The sequence below is a fragment of the Rhineura floridana genome, chromosome 3 (genome assembly GCF_030035675.1).
Source record: "Rhineura floridana isolate rRhiFlo1 chromosome 3, rRhiFlo1.hap2, whole genome shotgun sequence".
In the NCBI taxonomy this organism is placed as follows: domain Eukaryota; kingdom Metazoa; phylum Chordata; class Lepidosauria; order Squamata; family Rhineuridae; genus Rhineura; species Rhineura floridana.
Genome location: NC_084482.1, coordinates 218,463,472 through 218,483,780, shown reverse-complemented (window position 1 = coordinate 218,483,780; position 20,309 = coordinate 218,463,472). Strand labels below are relative to the sequence as shown.

The 20,309-nt window shown below is 44.1% G+C and overlaps 1 protein-coding gene across 1 annotated transcript; it reads right to left on the bottom strand.

The window, feature by feature from the left end:
• Nucleotides 1-1,262: 1,262 nt before the first annotated feature.
• LOC133381661 (zinc finger protein 883-like) lies at nucleotides 1,263-20,022 on the bottom strand. The gene is made up of 2 exons (XM_061621021.1): nucleotides 19,906-20,022; nucleotides 1,263-5,854 (listed from the first exon to the last, which is right to left on the bottom strand). The coding sequence occupies exons 1-2, from the start codon at nucleotides 19,958-19,960 to the stop codon at nucleotides 3,846-3,848; spliced, it is 2,064 nt and encodes a 687-aa protein (XP_061477005.1). The 5' UTR covers nucleotides 19,961-20,022; the 3' UTR covers nucleotides 1,263-3,845.
• Nucleotides 20,023-20,309: the final 287 nt, after the last annotated feature.

Below are 20,309 nucleotides of genomic sequence, written 5' to 3'. Positions count from 1 at the left end.
CTAAAACTAAACGAAAAACTAGGCTAGTTTAAAAGGAATTATCACTAATTCAAACTATCATTTCTTTTGTTTTTAATTTTTTAAAAAATATTAAGTAACAAATATTACATAAAAATGTATATCAAACACAAAACAGAGGTACAACCAATTGCCTGGACAGTGGTAATGGCATTAGTGTCATTAACTAGCCTAAAAAACCAGTTGGCTATTATGGTCAGATACAAACCTTTGATTCTCTCTTCCAGCAGAAGCAGCAAATGAGGCAATGTTTTTTTCAACGACCAATTTCATTACCGTTTAGAATAAAAAAATCCCACCGTCTTCTCTTGACGGTCCCCTTCCCTCGTCCTTTGCTTACAAGCACCCCTCCTCCACAAATGCAAATACAGCCTCTCTGAAGGGAAGGGCCTGGTCTGGATCAGCACTGCAAGGGCAGTGGAGGACATTTGCTGGAAACCAAGCTTGCATGTCCCCTGTAAAGGGAGATGTTCCTTCTAACTAGCAAATCAAAGCCCTCCCCCTAAATGTTGGCCTCACTTGCATTTGTCTCTGAGCCCGAGCTGCAACGGATTTATCTCATCTGCGGCCCCTGCAAATGCTGCCTTTCATCCACATGGCCTTGAAGAAGAGGATGGTGTTGGGATAAGCAAGCTTGCATGTCCCCTGTAAAGGGAGATGTTCCTTCTAACTAGAATTGGGGGATATCTCTATATGCTTGTTGACCATGATGGAACTTCCTAAAGGGTGGGGTTACCTGCTTCTCTTCCTCTTCCTTTTGTTAAGGGATTATTGATCTCTTTGCATATTCTCCATTAAGCTTGAGGGAGTGAGGAGCATACACATGCTTCTCTTCCAAGATGACCATTACCATGGACTAAACCTTCTATTTTTTCTGTCTAAGCTAGAGCCTATGTTTCCTGAACATATAAAGGTTGTGAGTAAGCCTTCTTTATACTTTTTACCTAAGAAGACAGTCTGTTGTTTATTTAACTAGTGCGCATAAAAGGTGGGACTGGCAATTCTCAATTCCGCTGCTGCGTATATACTTTGCTAAGAAATAGGACTACAAACTGTTCCTATTTCATTTAAACCAAACAGATGGTGCCAACGATGATGCCCAGAATGCCAACAGCCAAGCCCAGGGCACAGAGCACGTTCTCCATCATCTCAGGGATGGGAGATGGGCTTGGAATCTGGGGGTGGGTGGGGGTGCAAAGAGACAGGAGAGGGGAAAGAGCAGGCTCTGTGATTGCATGTCCCTGGTCAGCTGAGAACCCAGGAGTCCTGCATCTCCCCACCACCTGATCCCCAGATGGGGAGGTTTGTCCCACAAATCCCAAAGCTCCATTCGTCACTCAAGTTCCTGCCAAAGAAAGGCATCCCAAAAGCTGCCCATAAGCAAATCCCATGTTTAATTTTTAAAAAACAAAAAAATTACAAGTTTCTAAGCCATAAGATACACTTGGAAAATTCAAATGAGAGGCATAATCTACCTCCTGAAACCTGAAGTCTCAGTGATCTAAATGCAGGGTAAAATCCTGCTTCTAAGGTAGATGCACAACCTACCGAGTTACTCTGCATATGCAAAACACATCCCCCCCTTTGCACCATTCTGGGCATAGGTGTGCTTGCTTTCTATGTCTGCCATTGTACTACCGACCTTACTGGACACCTGTGAAACACGGACCATCTATAAACGCCACTCACAACTTCTTGAAAGATTCCACCAATGTTGCCTCCAGAAAATAAGGAAAAAGGTTCTCCAAAATAAGTTGGTGCTGGACTATTTGCTCACTATAGATGGAGGGACTTGCGCCGTCATTGGCAGCGAATGTTGTTCCTACATAAACAGTTCAGCTGGAGAGATTGACTCTCACGCCAACTTCATAATATATCATGATGAGCAAATAGCAGAAGTAGCTTATGTTGACCGGAATAGGGAGTTTGATTGGTGGGGATGGCTACCGAATCCAGATGGATGGCTAGCAGGCCTAGTAAAAAATCTGCTAAAATATGTTATAATGGGATTATGCTTGCTGGTGCTCATATATGTAATAATTCAGTTGGTCTTATGTTGAGCATTTCTGGTCTCCACAGTTCAAGAAGGATGCAGAAAAACCGGAACAGGTTCAGAGGAGGGTGTGATGTCCCTGTATACAGATATGACTGTAAATATGGTAAGTGCAGGTTTAGTAAAGTATATATGGTAAGTGGACTGAGTGACAGGGGGAGCACATGGGCTGGAATGCTGGAGAATGTGGTATTATGATTGGCTGATTGGCTGAGTGTCTGAAGGTATAAATGAGAGGATGAGAGATTGTTGGAGAGAGAGTTTTGTGAGAGTTGTGAGGGAGGTTGAGGTTGGTTGTGGGTTGGATTGTATTTGGCTAATATTGAGGCAGATGACTAGAAACACGAAGAGTAACGCAATATATGAAACCATACGCTTGTTAAAAATATCTTAAGTAATCTTGTTATTTCCTGGTGTTTATAAATAAATATTTTCTTGGTTTACCAGAAGCCTGATCCTTGGCTGGGGTTTTCACAGACCAGAAGGGTGGGCATGGTATTTTCCAAGGTGCAGAAAAAGTATCAAATGGTGGCAGCGGTGAAGAGTTAATGTAACATCCAAAAGTATGCAGAGAAACCCAGGGATGTATGCTTTATAGGCATAAAGATACAGGGGGGTTGTGTACTGCAAGTGCACCCAGTCACAAAGTAACAATAAGCCAGTAGGAGACTAAGGCAAAGTCTCAAAGCAATATTGTGAAATAGGGAGTGGCTGGTGGTGCTGCCTAGCAGTGGGATCTTGCAAGATCTGTGCTAGAGCCAGTGAGAGAACAAATAAAAACCAGGACCCTGACTGGAAGGATTCTGACAGGTGGTGACAGCAGGGGTGGGGTCCTAACAGAGGGCAACAAAGATGATCAGGGGACTGGAAACAAAGCCCTATGAGAAGACACTGAAAGAACTGGGCATGTTTAGCCTGGAGAAGAGAAGACTGAGGGGAGATATGATAGCACTCTTGAAGTACATGAAAGGTTGCCACACAGAGGAGGGCCGGGATTTCTTCTTAATCGTCCCAGAGTGCAGGACATGGAATAATCGGCTCAAGTTGCAGGAAGCCAGATTTTGACTGGACAGGAAAAACTTCCTAAGTGTTAGAGCCATACGACAATGGAGCCAATGACCTAGAGAGGTAGTGGGCTCTCCGACACTGGAGGCATTCAAGAGGCCGCTGGACAGCCATCTGTTGGGAATGCTTTGGTTTGGATTCCTGCATTGAGCAGGGGGTTGGACTCGATGGCCTTATAGGCCCCTTCCAACTCTACTATTCTATGATTCTATACAAAAACTGATGTTCGAATGATGCACATGGAGGTAACAATGACAGAGAGGTAGGATCCAGAGGAAGTAGATATGTAATACATTAAATGTCATCAACTGAATATTGAATTTGGCAGCTAGAAACTGCCGGAGGGGGCAATATGATGGGGAAAAACTGGACAACAGAGAGGCCATTTTGGGTTCTGCAGCCATCTTGGCCTCAGCATCCATCTTGGGTGCTCACCCAACTCTGGAAAAGTAAAAACCTCTCTGTCTCTGCAAAGGAAAAACTGACAGGCCACCAAAATAGCAGGTGAAGGGAAGTGGACCAGTCTGTGGTTAAGCTAAGAGAAGAGGCTCTGTCGAGGCTCTGAAACTCCCCACAAAAATCCTGTTGGTAGCCTGGCTTCCCCATAAGGAGACCTTTTATGCTTAAAGCTTTTTTCACATTCAAAGCATCTTGAACGGATCCTTTGATGTGCCTGAAGGTAGCCATTCTGATGAAAGGTCTTTCAACACTACAAGTAGGTATAAGGTTTGTTTCCTGTATGAGTTCTGTGATGCAAATTAAGTTGGCTACTCCGACTGAAGGTCTTTCCACACTCAAAGCATTGATAAGGTTTGTCTCCTGTGTGAGTTCTTTGATGAGAAGTAAGGGTGCCACTCTGACTGAAGCTCTTTCCACACTCCAAACATTTATAAGGTTTGTCCCCTGTGTGAGTTCTTAGATGCAAAGTAAGTTGGCTACTCTGACTGAAGCTCTTTCCACACTCCAAGCATTTATAAGGTTTGTCCCCTGTGTGAGTTCTTTGATGCAAAGTAAGTTGGCTACTCTGACCGAAGGTCTTTCCACACTCAAAGCATTGATAAGGTTTGTCTCCTCTGTGAATTCTTTGATGCGAAGCAAGGGAACTACTCCACCTGAAGCTCTTTCCACATTCCAAGCATTTATAAGGTTTGTCCCCTGTGTGAGTTCTTAGATGCAAAGTAAATTGGCTACTCTGACGGAAGCTCTTTCCACACTCCAAGCATTTATAAGGTTTGTCTCCTGTGTGAGTTCTTTGATGCGAAGTAAGGGTGCTACTCTGACCGAAGGTCTTTCCACACTCAAAGCATTGATAAGGTTTGTCTCCTCTGTGAATTCTTTGATGCGAAGCAAGGGAACTACTACATCTGAAGCTCTTTCCACACTCCAAACATTTATAAGGTTTGTCCCCTGTGTGATATCTTCGATGCAAAGTAAGTTGGCTACTCTGACTGAAGCTCTTTCCACACTCCAAGCATTTATAAGGTTTGTCTCCTGTGTGAGTTCTTTGATGCACCGTAAGGGCGCTACTCCACCTGAAGCTCTTTCCACACTCCAAGCATGTATAAGGTTTGTCTCCTGTGTGAGTTCTGTGATGCGAAGTAAGGGTGCTACTCCACCTGAAGCTCTTTCCACACTCAAAGCATTGATAAGGTTTGTCTCCTCTGTGAATTCTTTGATGCAAAGCAAGGGAACTACTCCACCTGAAGCTCTTTCCACACTCCAAACATTTATAAGGTTTGTCTCCTGTGTGACATCTTCGATGCAAAGTAAGGATGCTACTGTTACTGAAGCTCTTTCCACACTCGAAGCATTTATAAGGTTTGTCTCCTGTGTGAGTTCTTTGATGCGAAGTAAGGTTGCTACTCTGACTGAAGGTCTTTTCACACTTCAAGCATTTGTAAGGTTTATCTCCTGTGTGAGTTCTGTGATGCGAAGTAAGGGCGCTACTGTCACTGAAGCTCTTTCCACACTCCAAGCATTTATAAGGTTTGTCCCCTGTGTGAGTTCTTTGATGCGAAGCAAGGGCGCTACTGTCACTGAAGCTCTTTCCACACTCCAAGCATTTATAAGGTTTGTCTCCTGTGTGAGTTCTTTGATGCAAAGTAAGGGCGCTACTGTGACTGAAGCTCTTTCCACACTCCAAACATTTATAAGGTTTGTCCCCTGTGTGACATCTTCGATGCGAACTAAGGGTGCTACTGTGACTGAAGCTCTTTCCACATTCGAAGCATTTATAAGGTTTGTCACCTGTGTGAGTTCTTTGATGCGAACTAAGGGTGCCTCTCTGACTGAAGGTCTTTTCACACTTCAAGCATTTGTAAGGTTTGTCTCCTGTGTGAGTTCTTTGATGCGAAGTAAGGGTGCAACTGTGACTGAAGCTCTTTCCACACTCCAAGCATGTATAAGGTTTCTGCCCTGTATGAGTTCTCTGATGAGAAGTAAGGGTGCTACTGCGACTGAAGCTCTTTCCACACTCCAGACATTTATAAGGTTTGTCTCCTGTGTGAGTTCTTTGATGCGAAGTAAGGTTGCTACTGTTACTGAAGCTCTTTCCACACTCCAAGCATTTATAAGATTTGTCTCCTGTGTGAGTCTGTCTCTCCTCTTGTCTCTTTGCTCCATCTTCACTCCTCAGTTTCTGCTCCTGAACCTGCTCCTCAGCTTTTTCCAGTGATACTTCAGATGGTTCTCCCTCAGCCTTGGCCCCCCAGATGTATCCTGATGGAATGAAAAGAAAAGGTGATAAAATGCTGTGGAGAAATCCTGCGAATATATTATAATTTGTACTTTGAAACACATTTCTGGGAGCTCTGTTGATATCAGAGTTTAACTGTCAAAGCTCGAGGCCTCGTATGTAGTTAGTTTAGCAGTAGGTGCTTGGTAACAGGTTGTGAAAAGAGACACAGAAAGAGACAATTTTAACAAAAATCTGCTCTCTTGTTCGTCCATTTAAGGTGGACAGCCCAGTACTTATGCACAGCTGCAATTTTCAAGCCTGAAATGGATCCTGTCCGACAGGAACATGGCCCTTTCCACTCCCCAGAGGCATCCCCTCTCTCCCTCCCTCCCAAAATGCTAGCCCCCTGTTACCTGCAACATGAGATTTCAAGGAAGAAATGGAACACATCAACATTACAACAGTTGCCGTGAGTGAATTAAATGGATGGGAATGGGACATTTTCAGGTAATTACAAAATGTTTTATGCAGGAAATGATAAATTAAGAAGAAATGGGATTGCTCTAATATTTTCTCAGCCAGGCTTCCCAGAAGGATACCATAGTCGATGGTATCGAAAGCAGCTGAGAGATAAAGGAAAATCAACAGAGTCACACTCCCTGTCTCCTGACAGAGGTCATCTTACAGGGCGACCAAGGCTGTTTCCATGCCACAACCAGGCCTGAAACCTGACTGAAAATGGATCCAGATAATCAGTCCAATCCAAGAGTGTCTGGAGCTGGTCCGCAACCACTCGTTCAAGGACCTTGCCCAGGAATGGAACATTTGCCACTGGCCTATAGTTATTAAGATTTTCTGGGTCCAGGGAGGGTCTCTTCAGGAGTGGTCTCACTACCACTACTCCATTGTGGACAGATCACCGATTAATTCGATCCACTACGGACATTAATATTGTTCCTCAATGTAGGCTCCAAGGAAGAAAACCAAGGCATAAAATCAACATCCACGCCCTTCAAGATCCTATTAAGTGAGCTTTGTGATGTTCCTGTATTAATGTATATATGGTAAGTGCTGTTTGTATAGAAGATATGTGGTAAGTGGAATGAAAGAGGAGGGGGGAGTAAATGAGCAGTAGAATGCTGGATGATTGGCTGAGTGTCAGAATGGCTGAGCGTATAAAAGGAAGAATGACAGTTGAATCTGGGTGGACGTGAGTGGGTTGTTTTGGTGGACGTTGGTGGAAGGGTGGGTGGTTTGAGAGATGTTTGGTGGGTTTTAGAGGTGGAAGTGGATGATAGAAGTGGGTGTGAGGAGAGTGTGGAGTTCGGATTAATACTAAGACAAATATCAAAGCAATAGGTGAAACCATATGCTTAAGTACCAATAGAAAAGTAATCATGTTGTTTCTGTTATATAAATAAAACTAGTTTGGTTTACCGGAGGCCTGATCCTTGGCTGGGGAATATACAGACCAGAAGGGAGGGCAAGGTACTTACCAAGGCTGAAGGGAAACTGTAACAATTGGTGGCAGCGGTGAAGGGAAGAATATAACACCACAAGTATTCAGAGCAACCGAGAATCATATGCATTCTATATAGATCAAAGGGTTTGGGACAGCTTAAGCACGCAGTCACAGAGGTAACCTGATAGACTCAGGCAGAGTCTCTGGGAATACTGGTTATAGGACGTGACTGGTGGTGCTTCCTAGCAGGGGGATCTGGTGAGGTGAGCCAGGGAAGGGCGTCACAAGCTTGCTTTCAAACAACTCTCAAGAAACATCTACCTACAGAACTCCCTGAAAACATGGAACACTGGATTAAACTGAAGACTTCCATTATTGCAGCATGTGAACAAACTATTGGATACCAAACTAAGAAACATCAGGACCGGTTTGATGAGAACAATCATGAGATTGAACATATCATTGACAAGAAAAGGAAAGCCTTGCTAAGAAAAAAATCTATGCCAGTGCAAAGGCTGAGGTCCAAAGAAGAACTAGAGAACTTAAGAACGCCTGGTGGATAAAGAAAGCTCAAGAAATCCAGCATTTTGCAGATGCTCATGATGCACAAGGCTTTCTTAATGCCACAAAGGCCATCTATGCACCAACAAACTATGGTACAAATACCTTACTTTCAATAGATGGTACCAATCTTTGAAAGGACAAAGAGTCTATTGCACTGCATTGGAAAGAGCATTACCACAACCTCCTTAATCATAACTCTATTGTGGCTGACGAGGTCTTCTTGCAAATACCACAAAAACAAATTAGAGATGAGTTTGCAATATCTCTTAATTTGGATGAAGTCAGTAAAGCCATTAATCAAATGAGAATAACAAAGCTAGTGGACCTACTGAAGTCATAAGAACATAAGAACATAAGAAGAGCCTGCTGGATCAGGCCAGTGGCCCATCTAGTCCAGCATCCTGTTCTCACAGTGGCCAACCAGGTGCCTGGGGGAAGCCCGCAAGCAGGACCCGAGTGCAAGAACACTCTCCCCTCCTGAGGCTTCCGGCAACTGGTTTTCAGAAGCATGCTGCCTCTGACTAGGGTGGCACAGCACAGCCATCATGGCTAGTAGCCATTGATAGCCCTGTCCTCCATGAATTTGTCTAATCTTCTTTTAAAGCCGTCCAAGCTGGTGGCCATTACCGCATCTTGTGGGAGCAAATTCCATAGTTTAACTATGCGCTGAGTAAAGAAGTACTTCCTTTTGTCTGTCCTGAATCTTCCAACATTCAGCTTCTTGGAATGTCCACGAGTTCTAGTATTTTTTTTTTTTTTCAATAATTTTTATTCAGATTTTCATAAAACATACAAGACAAAATCATAAAACATTCAAAGACAAAAAACAAAATCAAAAATAGTTAAACAAAAAGAAAAAAAGAAAAAAAAAATAAAAAATAAAGAGTAAAATATTGACTTCCCATTTGTCAAAGATCAAATCAGTTATAAGTCTATAATATATAACAATCCTGTCTCTTAAGTCATATTATAAAATCACTTTCCTCCAGTAGTTATCTTACTTAATCATCAAATCTCATAAACATTACTTTATTCTTTCCACAAAAAGTCAAAGAGAGGTTTCAATTCTTTAAGAAATATATCTATCAATTTTTTTTTCCAGATAAGCATATCGATTAATCCATCTCATTACTAATTATGATAATCTTGTTGTCATAACCATAGTCAAAATAAACATTTCAATTAATCCATCACATCAGAATCTGTTAGGTTCAATAATTTCAGTAGCCATTGTTCTATTATCCCTATTAGTTCCATTTTCCATCTTCCATCTTCAGTAGTCTTGTTAAGTCCAGTAATTTCAGTATCCAATCTTCCATTATCAGTATTCCATAATAATCTTGCTGTCAAAGCCATAGTCATATAGTAAGAGTCTGATGGGAATTACCTCTATCCCAAATATTTTCTTGCCATCCATTCTGAATAGGTTGCTGAAATACTGCTGTAAAATCATATCTCTGTTCTTTTTTTCAAAATACACTGGGTCATCTCTTGAAAGTTTTTCCATTGTCACATGGCTGCAGTTAATTCCATAGATTTTCTCTATATTGGGCTCCATCACATCATTCCAGTCCAGAAGATTATCCATGCCATTGATAACTTTATCTCTAGAATCTTCATTAATTTCTTCAGAGATAACATTGAGTTCCAAACAATAGATTTTATTTCTAAAGTCCATAGACTCCAAATCTTGTTCCTGTTCCATGTTTGTTCCAATCTCCGGGATCTCCTCTCTCACAGGGACCCCTGTTCCAGTCTCCAGGGTCTCCTCTCTCACAGGGACCCCTGTTCCAGTCTCCAGGGTCTCCTCTCTCACAAGGACCCCTATGTCTTTAATCTCCTGTGTCTCCAAACAATAAATTTTGTTTCTAAAGTCCATAGACTCCAAATCTTTTTCCTGTTCCACGTTTGTTCCAATCTCCGGGGTCTCCTCTCTCACAGGGACCCCTTCCAGGGTCACCTCTCTCACAGGGACCCCTATATCTTTAATCTCCTGCTTCATTTTACTCAATTCAATTTTCAACTCCTTACAACCCTGTCGCAGGTTTTGTTTCGTTATCTCAATCTCATCCATTATTTTCTGAAACATAGTTATTTCCAGCTTCTCAGCCACTTTCTTAATTGCCATTTTAAAAGAAAAATGTAGGAAAACCACTTCTTATTTCAGCAACAATTGGGTTAATACTCCAAACTTGGTGACATCACAGTATAAACAGAGCAGACAGCCTTATCTCTCCATGCTAAAGTAAACAAAATGCAGTTCCCAGGATCGAAACAATTAATGGCGGTCGTCAGAAAACAGATTCGTCAAAATAAAATAAACCAAAAAGAGAGTAGTCTCAGACAATATAATATTCTTCAAAATAAAAATCTGGAATAGAAATCCCTCTTCTGTGTATATCTTTAGAATGCAAATCCAGGACAGCTTTTTGCAACAAAAACAGAGATAAGCTATTAATTAGTGAGTAGCAGAGAGAAGTTATGGCTCCCCAGTGAGATGTCAAAAACCGATCAATCTGGCAAATCTCTTTTAAACAGCAACAATTTAAGTCAAGTAAAAGAAAAATATAGAAAGAAGGGTGCTTGCCTGTTAGTGCGTTCTCTCTTAGAAGATAAGATGAACGTTCGCTTTTCCAGATAGAGCTTGTTGTTAAAAATCCGTCCCACCTTCGTCGGCTGGACCTCGTCCCATAAATTAATGAGATCTGGTCGTCCCAACAAAAATAGGCTTTGAGGTTAATCTCTTCGTTTCTCCCTACCCGGGAGAAGTTTAATCAGTCAAAAAAAGAAAAAATCTGACTGATATATCTGAATAAGCTTCTTTTGAGGCAGGAGCCCGTCTCAAAAGCAGGCACAGGCTAAGTCACCCTTCCCGGAAGTCCACGAGTTCTAGTATTTTGAGAGAGGGAGAAGAACTTTTCTCTATCCACTTTCTCAATGCCATGCATAATTTTATACACTTCTATCATGTCTCCTCTGACCCGCCTTTTCTCTAAACTAAAAAGCCCCAAATGCTGCAACCTTTCCTCGTAAGGGAGTCGCTCCATCCCCTTGATCATTCTGGTTGCCCTCTTCTGAACCTTTTCCAACTCTAGAATATCCTTTTTGAGATGAGGCGACCAGAACTGTACACAGTATTCCAAATGCGGCCGCACCACAGATTTATACAACGGCATTATGATATCGGCTGTTTTATTTTCAATACCTTTCCTAATTATCGCTAGCATGGAATTTGCCTTTTTCACAGCTGCCGCACACTGGGTCGACATTTTCATCGTGCTGTCCACTACAACCCCGAGGTCTCTCTCCTGGTCGGTCACCGCCAGTTCAGACCCCATGAGCGTATATGTGAAATTCAGATTTTTTGCTCCAATATGCATAATTTTACACTTGTTTATATTGAATTGCATTTGCCATTTTTCTGCCCATTCACTCAGTTTGGAGAGGTCTTTTTGGAGCTCTTCGCAATCCCTTTTTGTTTTAACAACCCTGAACAATTTAGTGTCATCAGCAAACTTGGCCACTTCACTGCTCACTCCTAATTCTAGGTCATTAATGAACAAGTTGAAAAGTACAGGTCCCAATACCGATCCTTGAGGGACTCCACTTTCTACAGCCCTCCATTGGGAGAACTGTCCGTTTATTCCTACTCTCTGCTTTCTGCTTCTTAACCAATTTCTTATCCACAAGAGGACCTCTCCTCTTATTCCATGACTGCTAAGCTTCCTCAGAAGCCTTTGATGAGGTACCTTGTCAAACGCTTTTTGAAAGTCTAAGTACACTATGTCCACTGGATCACCTCTATCTGTATGCTTGCTGACACTCTCAAAGAATTCTAATAGGTTACTGAGACAGGACTTTCCCTTGCAGAAGCCATGCTGGCTCTGCTTCAGCAAGGCTTGTTCTTCTATGTGCTTAGTTAATCTAGCTTTAATAATACTTTCTACCAGTTTTCCAGGGACAGACGTTAAGCTAACTGGCCTGTAATTTCCGGGATCCCCTCTGGATCCCTTTTTGAAGATTGGCGTTACATTGGCCACTTTCCAGTCCTCAGGCACGGAGGAGGACCCAAGGGACAAGTTACATATTTTAGTTAGCAGATCAGCAATTTCACCTTTGAGTTCTTTGAGAACTCTCGGGTGGATGCCATCCGGGCCCGGTGATTTGTCAGTTTTTATATTGTCCATTAAGCCTAGAACTTCCTCTCTCGTTACCACTATTTGTCTCAGTTCCTCAGAATCCCTTCCTGCAAATGTTAGTTCAGGTTCAGGGATCTGCCCTATATCTTCCACTGTGAAGACAGATGCAAAGAATTCATTTAGCTTCTCTGCAATCTCCTTATCGTTCTCTAGTACACCTTTGACTCCCTTATCATCCAAGGGTCCAATTGTTTCCCTAGATGGTCTCCTGCTTTGAATGTATTTATAGAATTTTTTGTTGTTGGTTTTTATGTTCTTAGCAATGTGCTCCTCAAATTCTTTTTTAGCATCCCTTATTGTCTTCTTGCATTTCTTTTGCCAGAGTTTGTGTTCTTTTTTATTTTCTTCATTTGGACAAGACTTCCATTTTTTGAAGGAAGACTTTTTGCCTCTAAGAGCTTCCTTGACTTTGCTCGTTAACCATGCTGGCATCTTCTTGGCTCTGGCGGTACCTTTTCTGGTCTGCGGTATGCACTCCAGTTGAGCTTCAATATAGTGTTTTTAAACAACTTCCAAGCATTTTCGAGTGATGTGACCCTCTGGACTTTGTTTTTCAGCTTTCTTTTAACCAATCCCCTCATTTTTGTGAAGTTTCCTCTTTTGAAGTCAAATGTGACCATGTTGGATTTTCTTGGCAATTGGCCAGTTACATGTATGTTTAATTTAATAGCACTGTGGTCACTGCTCCCAATCGGTTCAACAACACTTACATCTCGCACCAGGTCCCGGTCCCCACTGAGGATTAAGTCCAGGGTTGCCGTCCCTCTGGTCGGTTCCATGACCAACTGGTCTAGGGAATAGTCATTTAGAATATCTAGAAACTTTGCTTCTTTGTCATGACTGGAACACATATGCAGCCAGTCTATGTCCGGGTAGTTGAAGTCACCCATTACTACCACATTTCCTAGTTTGGATGCTTCCTCAATTTCATATCTCATCTCAAGGTCTCCCTGAGCATTTTGATCAGGGGGACGATAGATTGTTCCCAGTATTAAGTCCCTCCTGGGGCATGGGATCACCACCCACAATGATTCTGTGGAGGAGTCTGCCTCTTTTGGGGTTTCGAGCTTGCTGGATTCAATGCCTTCTTTCACGTATAGAGCGACTCCGCCACCAATACGTCCTTCCCTGTCCTTCCGATATAGTTTATATCCAGGGATAACCGTATCCCACTGGTTTTCTCCATTCCACCAGGTCTCCGTTATGCTCACTATATCAATGCTCTCCTCTAAGACCAAGCACTCCAGTTCTCCCATCTTAAAGAAGGTGGGCCTGAACTTACACAACAACTGCATAAACTCATTGGAAAAATCTGGATGAGGGAGGAAATCCCGGAAGACTTTAGGGATGCCGTAACTATCACTCTCTTCAAGAAGGGTGATAGAACAGATTGTAAGAACTACCGAGGCATCTCCCGCAGGTAAAATCCTTGCAAGGATCCTTGCAAATTGCCTCCTACCTATCTCAGAAGACATCCTCCCTGAATCCCAAAATGGTTTCCGCCCTTCCAGGGGGACAGTGGACATGATTTTCACTGCACGACAGCTTCAAGAAAAATGCAGGGAGCAAAACTGACCTCTGTACATGGCGTTTATTGATCTGACTAAGGCCTTTGATACTGTAAATCGAACTGCTTTCTGAACCATCCTTCTGAAAATTGGATGCCCTGATAAATTTGTGAATATTTTGCGACTCCTCCATGACTACATGATGGCAACAATTTTGGACAACAATGGCTTGATCCTCCAATATCAATCTCACTGGACTGGCCATGTTGTTCGAATGCCTGATCACCGTCTTCCAAAGCAGCTATTGTACTCCCAACTTAAGGATTGAAAACAGAATATCGGTGGACAGCAAAAGAGGTTTAAAGATGTTCTCAAAGCTAATCTAAAAAATGCAACATAAGCATCGAGAACTGGGAAGCCTTGGCCCATGAGCTTCCCATCTGGAGGACAGTCATTATCAAAGGTGCTATGGACTTTGAGGAAGCCCGAGTACAGGGTGAAAGGGACAAATGAGCTAAGTGGAAGGCACATCAATAAATCCTCATCACAACCATCTTCCATCTGGAAACCTATGTCCCCACTGTGGGAGGCTGTGTGGATCCCGAATTGGCCTCCACAGTCACTTACGGATGCACTGTTAAAGACCTTACCCTGGAAGACAATCTTACCCAGCCACGAGTGATAGCCAATGAATGAATGAATATGCAACTTTAAGGTTGACAATGAGGAAATTGAACTTGTCAAGGTTTATCAATACCTTGGCACAGTCATTAACCAAACTGGAGACAATAGTCAAGAAATCAGAAGAAGGCTAGGACTGGGGAGGGAAGCTATGAGAGAACTTGAAAAGGTTCTTAAATGCAAAGATGTATCACTGAACACTAAAGTCAGGATCATTCAGACCATGGTATTCCCGATCTATATGTATGGATGTGAAAGTTGGACAGTGAAAAAAGCAGATAAGAGAAAAATAAACTCATTTGAAATGTGGTGTTGGAAGAGAGATTTGTACATACCATGGACCGTGAAAAAGACAAATAATTGTGTGTTAGAATAAATTAAACCAGAACTGTCACTAGAAGCTAAAATGATGAAACTGAGGCTATCATACTTTGGACATGAGAAGACATGATTCACTAGAAGAGACAAGAGAGAAGAAACAGAAGGGAGTAGAAAAAGAGGAAGGCCAAACAAGAGATGGATTGATTCCATAAAGGAAGCTATATCGACCCTGAAGGCACTTAACAACATCATTTAATTTCTGGACTGCTATAAAAGAACAGGTGTAGTGGTTAAGGACATCATTTGCCCTCCACTCGCACTCTGAAGAGAGATGGGGCAAGTGGGATCTTTTCCTTTAGCGTTCACAAATCATCTCAGGTCCAGATGGCATCTGATCTTCTAACAAAAATATGTACCTTCTCCCAAAGACTTGCTGCCATATAGACTGGCAAATGTATTACAGTTTGAAAGCCAAAAGGACCCAGAAGGTATCCGGGAAATCAGAGGCCTATTAGGTGTTCCAGGAAAAGCAGTGGAAAATACTATCAAAGACAGAGTTAGCAAACATGGAGTGGAACACAGCAATCATAGGATACGAGGAAATGTGCTCTCATGCAGTGGCGTCACAAGGGGGCGGGGGGTGGCCCGCCTCGGGAGCACTTAATAAGGGAGTGCATTGTCTGTTTTGGTACAGACCGTTGTCCCCCTGCCCCCTCGTCATCGCACAGGGTGCCGGACTGCTCTGCTGCCTCTCACCTGGGTTTGTCTCCTGGCCAGAGGCTCCATGTAGTAGCCCTGCCTGGACTTGCTGCACAGGTTGTCCAGCATGCCCGTGAAGGTGCTGCGGCCACCACCGCCAGGCTCGTCTTGCTCCTCGGCTGAGCGCTACGCCCGCAGCTCCTGCTAGCTCAGTGGCCCGCTCCATAAGGCAGCCAGAGCCTGATGGGCGCCTGGACAGGGCCATGTGCAACCCCAGAACCCCTGCATAACAGGAGCCCCAGCAGCGCCCGAGCCATGCCAAACTTCCTCAGCTCCTGTGGGGGGGAAGAGGAGGAAAGGGCCGCTGCGAAGCCCCCCTGCCCGGCTGTTGAAGGGTATGGAATGGTGGGCCTCGAAGGAAGGAGCCGGCCCCAGGCGAACAAGGCTCCATGACTCCCCACAGAGCATAGTACAGGTGAGGCAAAATGGAGTGAGCGGCTAATGGTGAGCAGGGTGTGTGTGTCAGTTTTCTGCAATGCTACTCTATGCCAAGCACTGCGACTTCAAACCTGGAAGAGATCTGGGGGTGGGGGAGAAGTGTATAGCAAGCCCTTCTTGGATTTCCCCCTGTGAAAAACTCCAGGAAGGTGGCATATGTATTGCAGGGGGGTAAAGGCCTTCTTTGCTTTATTGCAAAGCAGAACAGGGCACAAAAATGTGGATTTGGGACTAAAAAGGGCAAAAGCAGTTCACCAATTCCAGTGTTCTCTGGGATTGGGCTGCCGCTTGCACCTTCTTTGTGACTTTGCCTCAAGCCTGTCTGTCTCTAGAGACTGGAGCAGGTCAGAGAAATCCTGTTGCCCCTGCCCAAGCCTGCACTCTCTTCTCCCTTCTCTGCTGCAGGAGTTGTGCATGCCTTGTATATGACAGGCACAAGTTTTAGGTCCAAGTAGTGTTGCTTTAAATTGTGCCCCTCCCAACATGCTTGATGTTCGGCCTCATCTGCAGGCAAAAGGAGTGAGAGAGCTCAGCCTGTATACTTCTTAAGAATCCCCTTCCAGCCTGACCAGCAACAGGCTGCCAGGAGGCACCAGGACAAGTACAGGCCCTCTTTGCTCAGTCAGAAGCTGCACTTGCAACTCCCATCCTGCTTTCTTTCCCTGAGGAACAGAGCGACCCTCATTTCTTCCTCAGTTGGAAAATGGCACTACAGTATTGCTCCACTATAGCTGCATCAGACTGGCAAGTACTCTGCATAATTTTTTTTGGGGGGGGCAGGCTTTTTGGGTAGGAAATTCTGACCAAAAGCAAAATCTTGCAGCCAGTCTTCTGTCTTCCCAGCAGAGGAAAGGAGAGTGTTATTTAGTGCAAAGGTGACAAGTGTGCAGGAATCTAGAATCTTTGAGAGAGCATGCACATCTGACCTGGTGCCATGAGCTGAATTAGCCACTATGCCCCGTGCCATGCTCATCTGGTCACTCTTGAAGCACAGCATTTTTAAATGGAAAGTATTACTTCAAATGTGGCCTCCTAGCAGAGGAGCAGTATTTGCCTAGATTTTTAAGCACCATGCTTGGGTGGCTTTTGTTGGTTCAGGGAGCCACCTGGTGCTGGTTAGTAGCCCTCTCTCTCCAGGGCATATTAGAGGGCCATGTAAATGGAAAGATGCTCTGAACACTGACTAGGTGGACCCTGGTCTTGTTCTCCTTCTGTTCCTCCCTCATCTGAAAACAAAGCAACCCTGAAGATTGGGGGTTCTTGTTCCTTGAAACTAAATTGCCAACATATCTCCATTTATTGCTGCAGCCTACAGCAATGTCTTTTTTGTTGCTCTGGGGGTCCAAAGAGAATAAAACACTGAGGTACTTGTGGCTGGCTTATCTCCTGATGTGAGTGTCAAGTTTAGCCAATCTCTTACAGCCAGAGGCAAAGCCAGATGTGAGATGCCTTTAGTGTGCTCTTCCCAGAATGTGCTGCATTTGCCAGAGACTGCCAGTGGGGGGTGAGGGGTGGGGGGTAGGTCTTATTCGGCTTTTTAAAACTTTCTCCAGAATGAGATGGGAGCATCTTTCCTTCACCCTCTTGCTTTTGTGTCTGTTGTGGAGCTGGACATCATGGACACAGGATACAAAAGCGGAAGTGCCTACAGCAGGCATCTAATTCTGATTTTTTACATTATATTATTTTGATGAAGTCATTGACAGATATGCGGAAGTTAAGGCTCGAAAACAGAAACTGTAATGTTATTATTCATTACTGCGACAGACCAATGTGTAGCTATAAGTTTTTCCCTTTTTTCAAAAAACACATTAATGTAATTAAAAAGTATTAATCCATTACTTTTTTCCTTATTTGTACTTTTATTTTTTTACTGGCATGATTATATATGCGAAGTTCAATAAAAGAAATTTTTCACTGTCTGCGTTTCTTTTCTAGCCATTATTATTGTTATGAGCATGGGGGTTGGAATAGATGATTCCTGTGGGTCCCCTTTCCAGCCTCTGATTTGGAATCCTATGCCTGGGGGCTGGCTCTGCTAGCCAGATGAATCTCCTTTGTTAATCAAATAGAGTGGCCAGGTAAGAGTTGCCCAGCAACGGTGAATGGGCCAGGAAGACCCTTTTGTCATTGAAACTCTTCTGGAGAGGATCCCCCCACTCCTGGCAGCTAGCAGAAGTTGTGCTTGTAGTTTTTAGTTGGGTCTAGAGAATTGCTGGTAGCTGCAGGCAGGCAGAGAGATGTTCTCTGCACCATGGCATTTGGGGTGCCTCCTGTAACATTGATGGAAAAGCTGGATATTGGACTGCTGATGCATTGAACCCCTACATCAGTGATTCTCAAACGGTGCGCCCAGGCACACTGGTGTGCCCTAAGAGGTGGCTAGGTGTGCCTCAAATATTATGAAAGTATATCTTAAAAATGATAAGAAACCCATTTGTATAGGGTAATAGTTTTCTATAGTTAAGTTATTTTTATTCAGTTTAAAATATATTAATATATTTTTAATTTTGTACACAAAGTGCGCCAGAAATTTTTTATATGTTTTACAGTGTGCCGCGAACCAAAATAGTTTGAGAACCACTGCCCTACATCCTAACTCAGGTTGGAATGTGTATAAATAAATAGACCATATTTCATAAAGACACCACAATCTCCTCTGACCTTCTTCCCAAAGGAAACCAAATCCTGGAGAAGCGCAGGGATCCCCGAAATCTCACCACTCATAGATTGGGGGAGGCGCACAACAATATCAAGTTCAGGGTGATTAAAATAAAGAGGGATTGTGAGGAACTCCAAAAGGAACTCTCCAAGCAGGCTTGGGTATTAACTGAACTGGTGGTGACTCACAGGAGAGAGACCTCGAGGTCATAGCGGATGCCTCAATTAAGATACTGATGTTATAGCTCTGAAATTGGTGATTTCCATGTGAGGGATCATTAAGACACACACTGAAAATAAAACTACCAATATCATAACGCCATTATACACATCCAAGATGTGATCCTACTTGGAATGCTGTCTACAGTTCTGGTTGCCTGACCGCAAAAATAGCGTTCTAGAGGTGGAAGAGGTAGAGAAATGGGCAACCAAAATGATCACGGGTCGCAACATTTGGGGATTTTTGCTGTAGAAGAAAAGCTTAGAGGAGACACGATAGAAGTGTATGATCACACAGACCTTTAAAGCACATTGGACATAAATGTAAAGAACATGGCTTACCCCACCGAATCCGGGATAATAGTTTTTCCTCACTGCGCTACATTCCCAGCACCCTTCATAAACTACAACTCCCAGGACTCGTGGGAGGAAGTAAAAAATCCAAACTGAACCGGTGGTGTCTGACAGGAGAGAGATAGCATTCTAGAGGTGGAAGCGGTAGAGAAATGGGCAACAAAAATTATCAAGGGTTGCAACATTTGGGGATTTTTGCTGGAGGAGAAATGCTTAGAGGATACACGATAGGAGTGTATGAACACACCAGACATTTAAAGCACATTGGACATAAATGTAAAGAACATGGCTTACCCCACTGAATCCGGGATAATAGTTTTCCCTCACTGCGCTACATTCCCAGCACCCTTCAGAAACTACAACTCCCAGGTCTCGTGGGAGGAAGCCACATGCTTTCAATGTACACTGTGGATGTGTCATAAAGGTGCGTGGTGTGGAGAAACTGGATAATACCCTCCAATTTAGTAGGGAACTTCCACCTGGCGTGGAGAAAGAGCGAGGGGGAAGTAGCTCCCACCAATCTGCAGCAGTTTCAGGAAAAACATCACTCGCTAAACAGCTCGCCTGCCAGGCTACCCTAAACAAAGGAGGGCACAGCGACTTTAATTGACTATCACAGCTGAACCAAAGGACAAATGAGGACACATGGAGAAGCGGCCCATTTAGCGCACTGTTGCCTACTTTGCTCTGTTCCAACTATGAGGCGCCTCCAGCTCCAAGCTGAAGGCCACGAAATCCATAATCAGAACCACAGATGTTCCGAGGGATGCTTCGATCCGGCCCCAACATGGCCAGTTCGGCTCAGGGGAGGAGGCAGACGGGACGGGACAGAGCTGCAGCCTCCGATCTGTAGGGTCTGCGGGGAGGGGGCGCTTCAGGGGGGTCCTCGCCCTCTCCCACCCTCCCCTCTGCCCCCCGTTGCATACCTCTGTTTCGAGGCTCCAGCATCGCCGCGCACAAAGAGGGGCTCTGCGCTTCCATCCTGCATGTCTCACCCGAGAGGCGGGGCGGGAAGGGGACGTCCCTCGTTGGAGCTCTTTCCTGCCGCTCTGTCGTCATTTGTTAACCCTTAAAGAGCTCCCAGCAGAGACAGGCTTCTGAAAGGGCGGGGCTGGGGGAGTTATCAGGCTCGGCTCCCTTTGGGCCGCTTTTCCGGTGGGCTGAATGGATCGTCCTTGGCCCACCAGTGAGCTGCCTGCCTGGGCCGGGCTCCTAAAGGTTTTCTCCAAGAGGTTGCTCTGCGTCCCGCAGCAGAGGGAGAGCACCAAGAAATGGGCAGAGGGATGAGTGGAGCTATTCGGAGCCTCCGATCCCAGCCACACTACTCCCC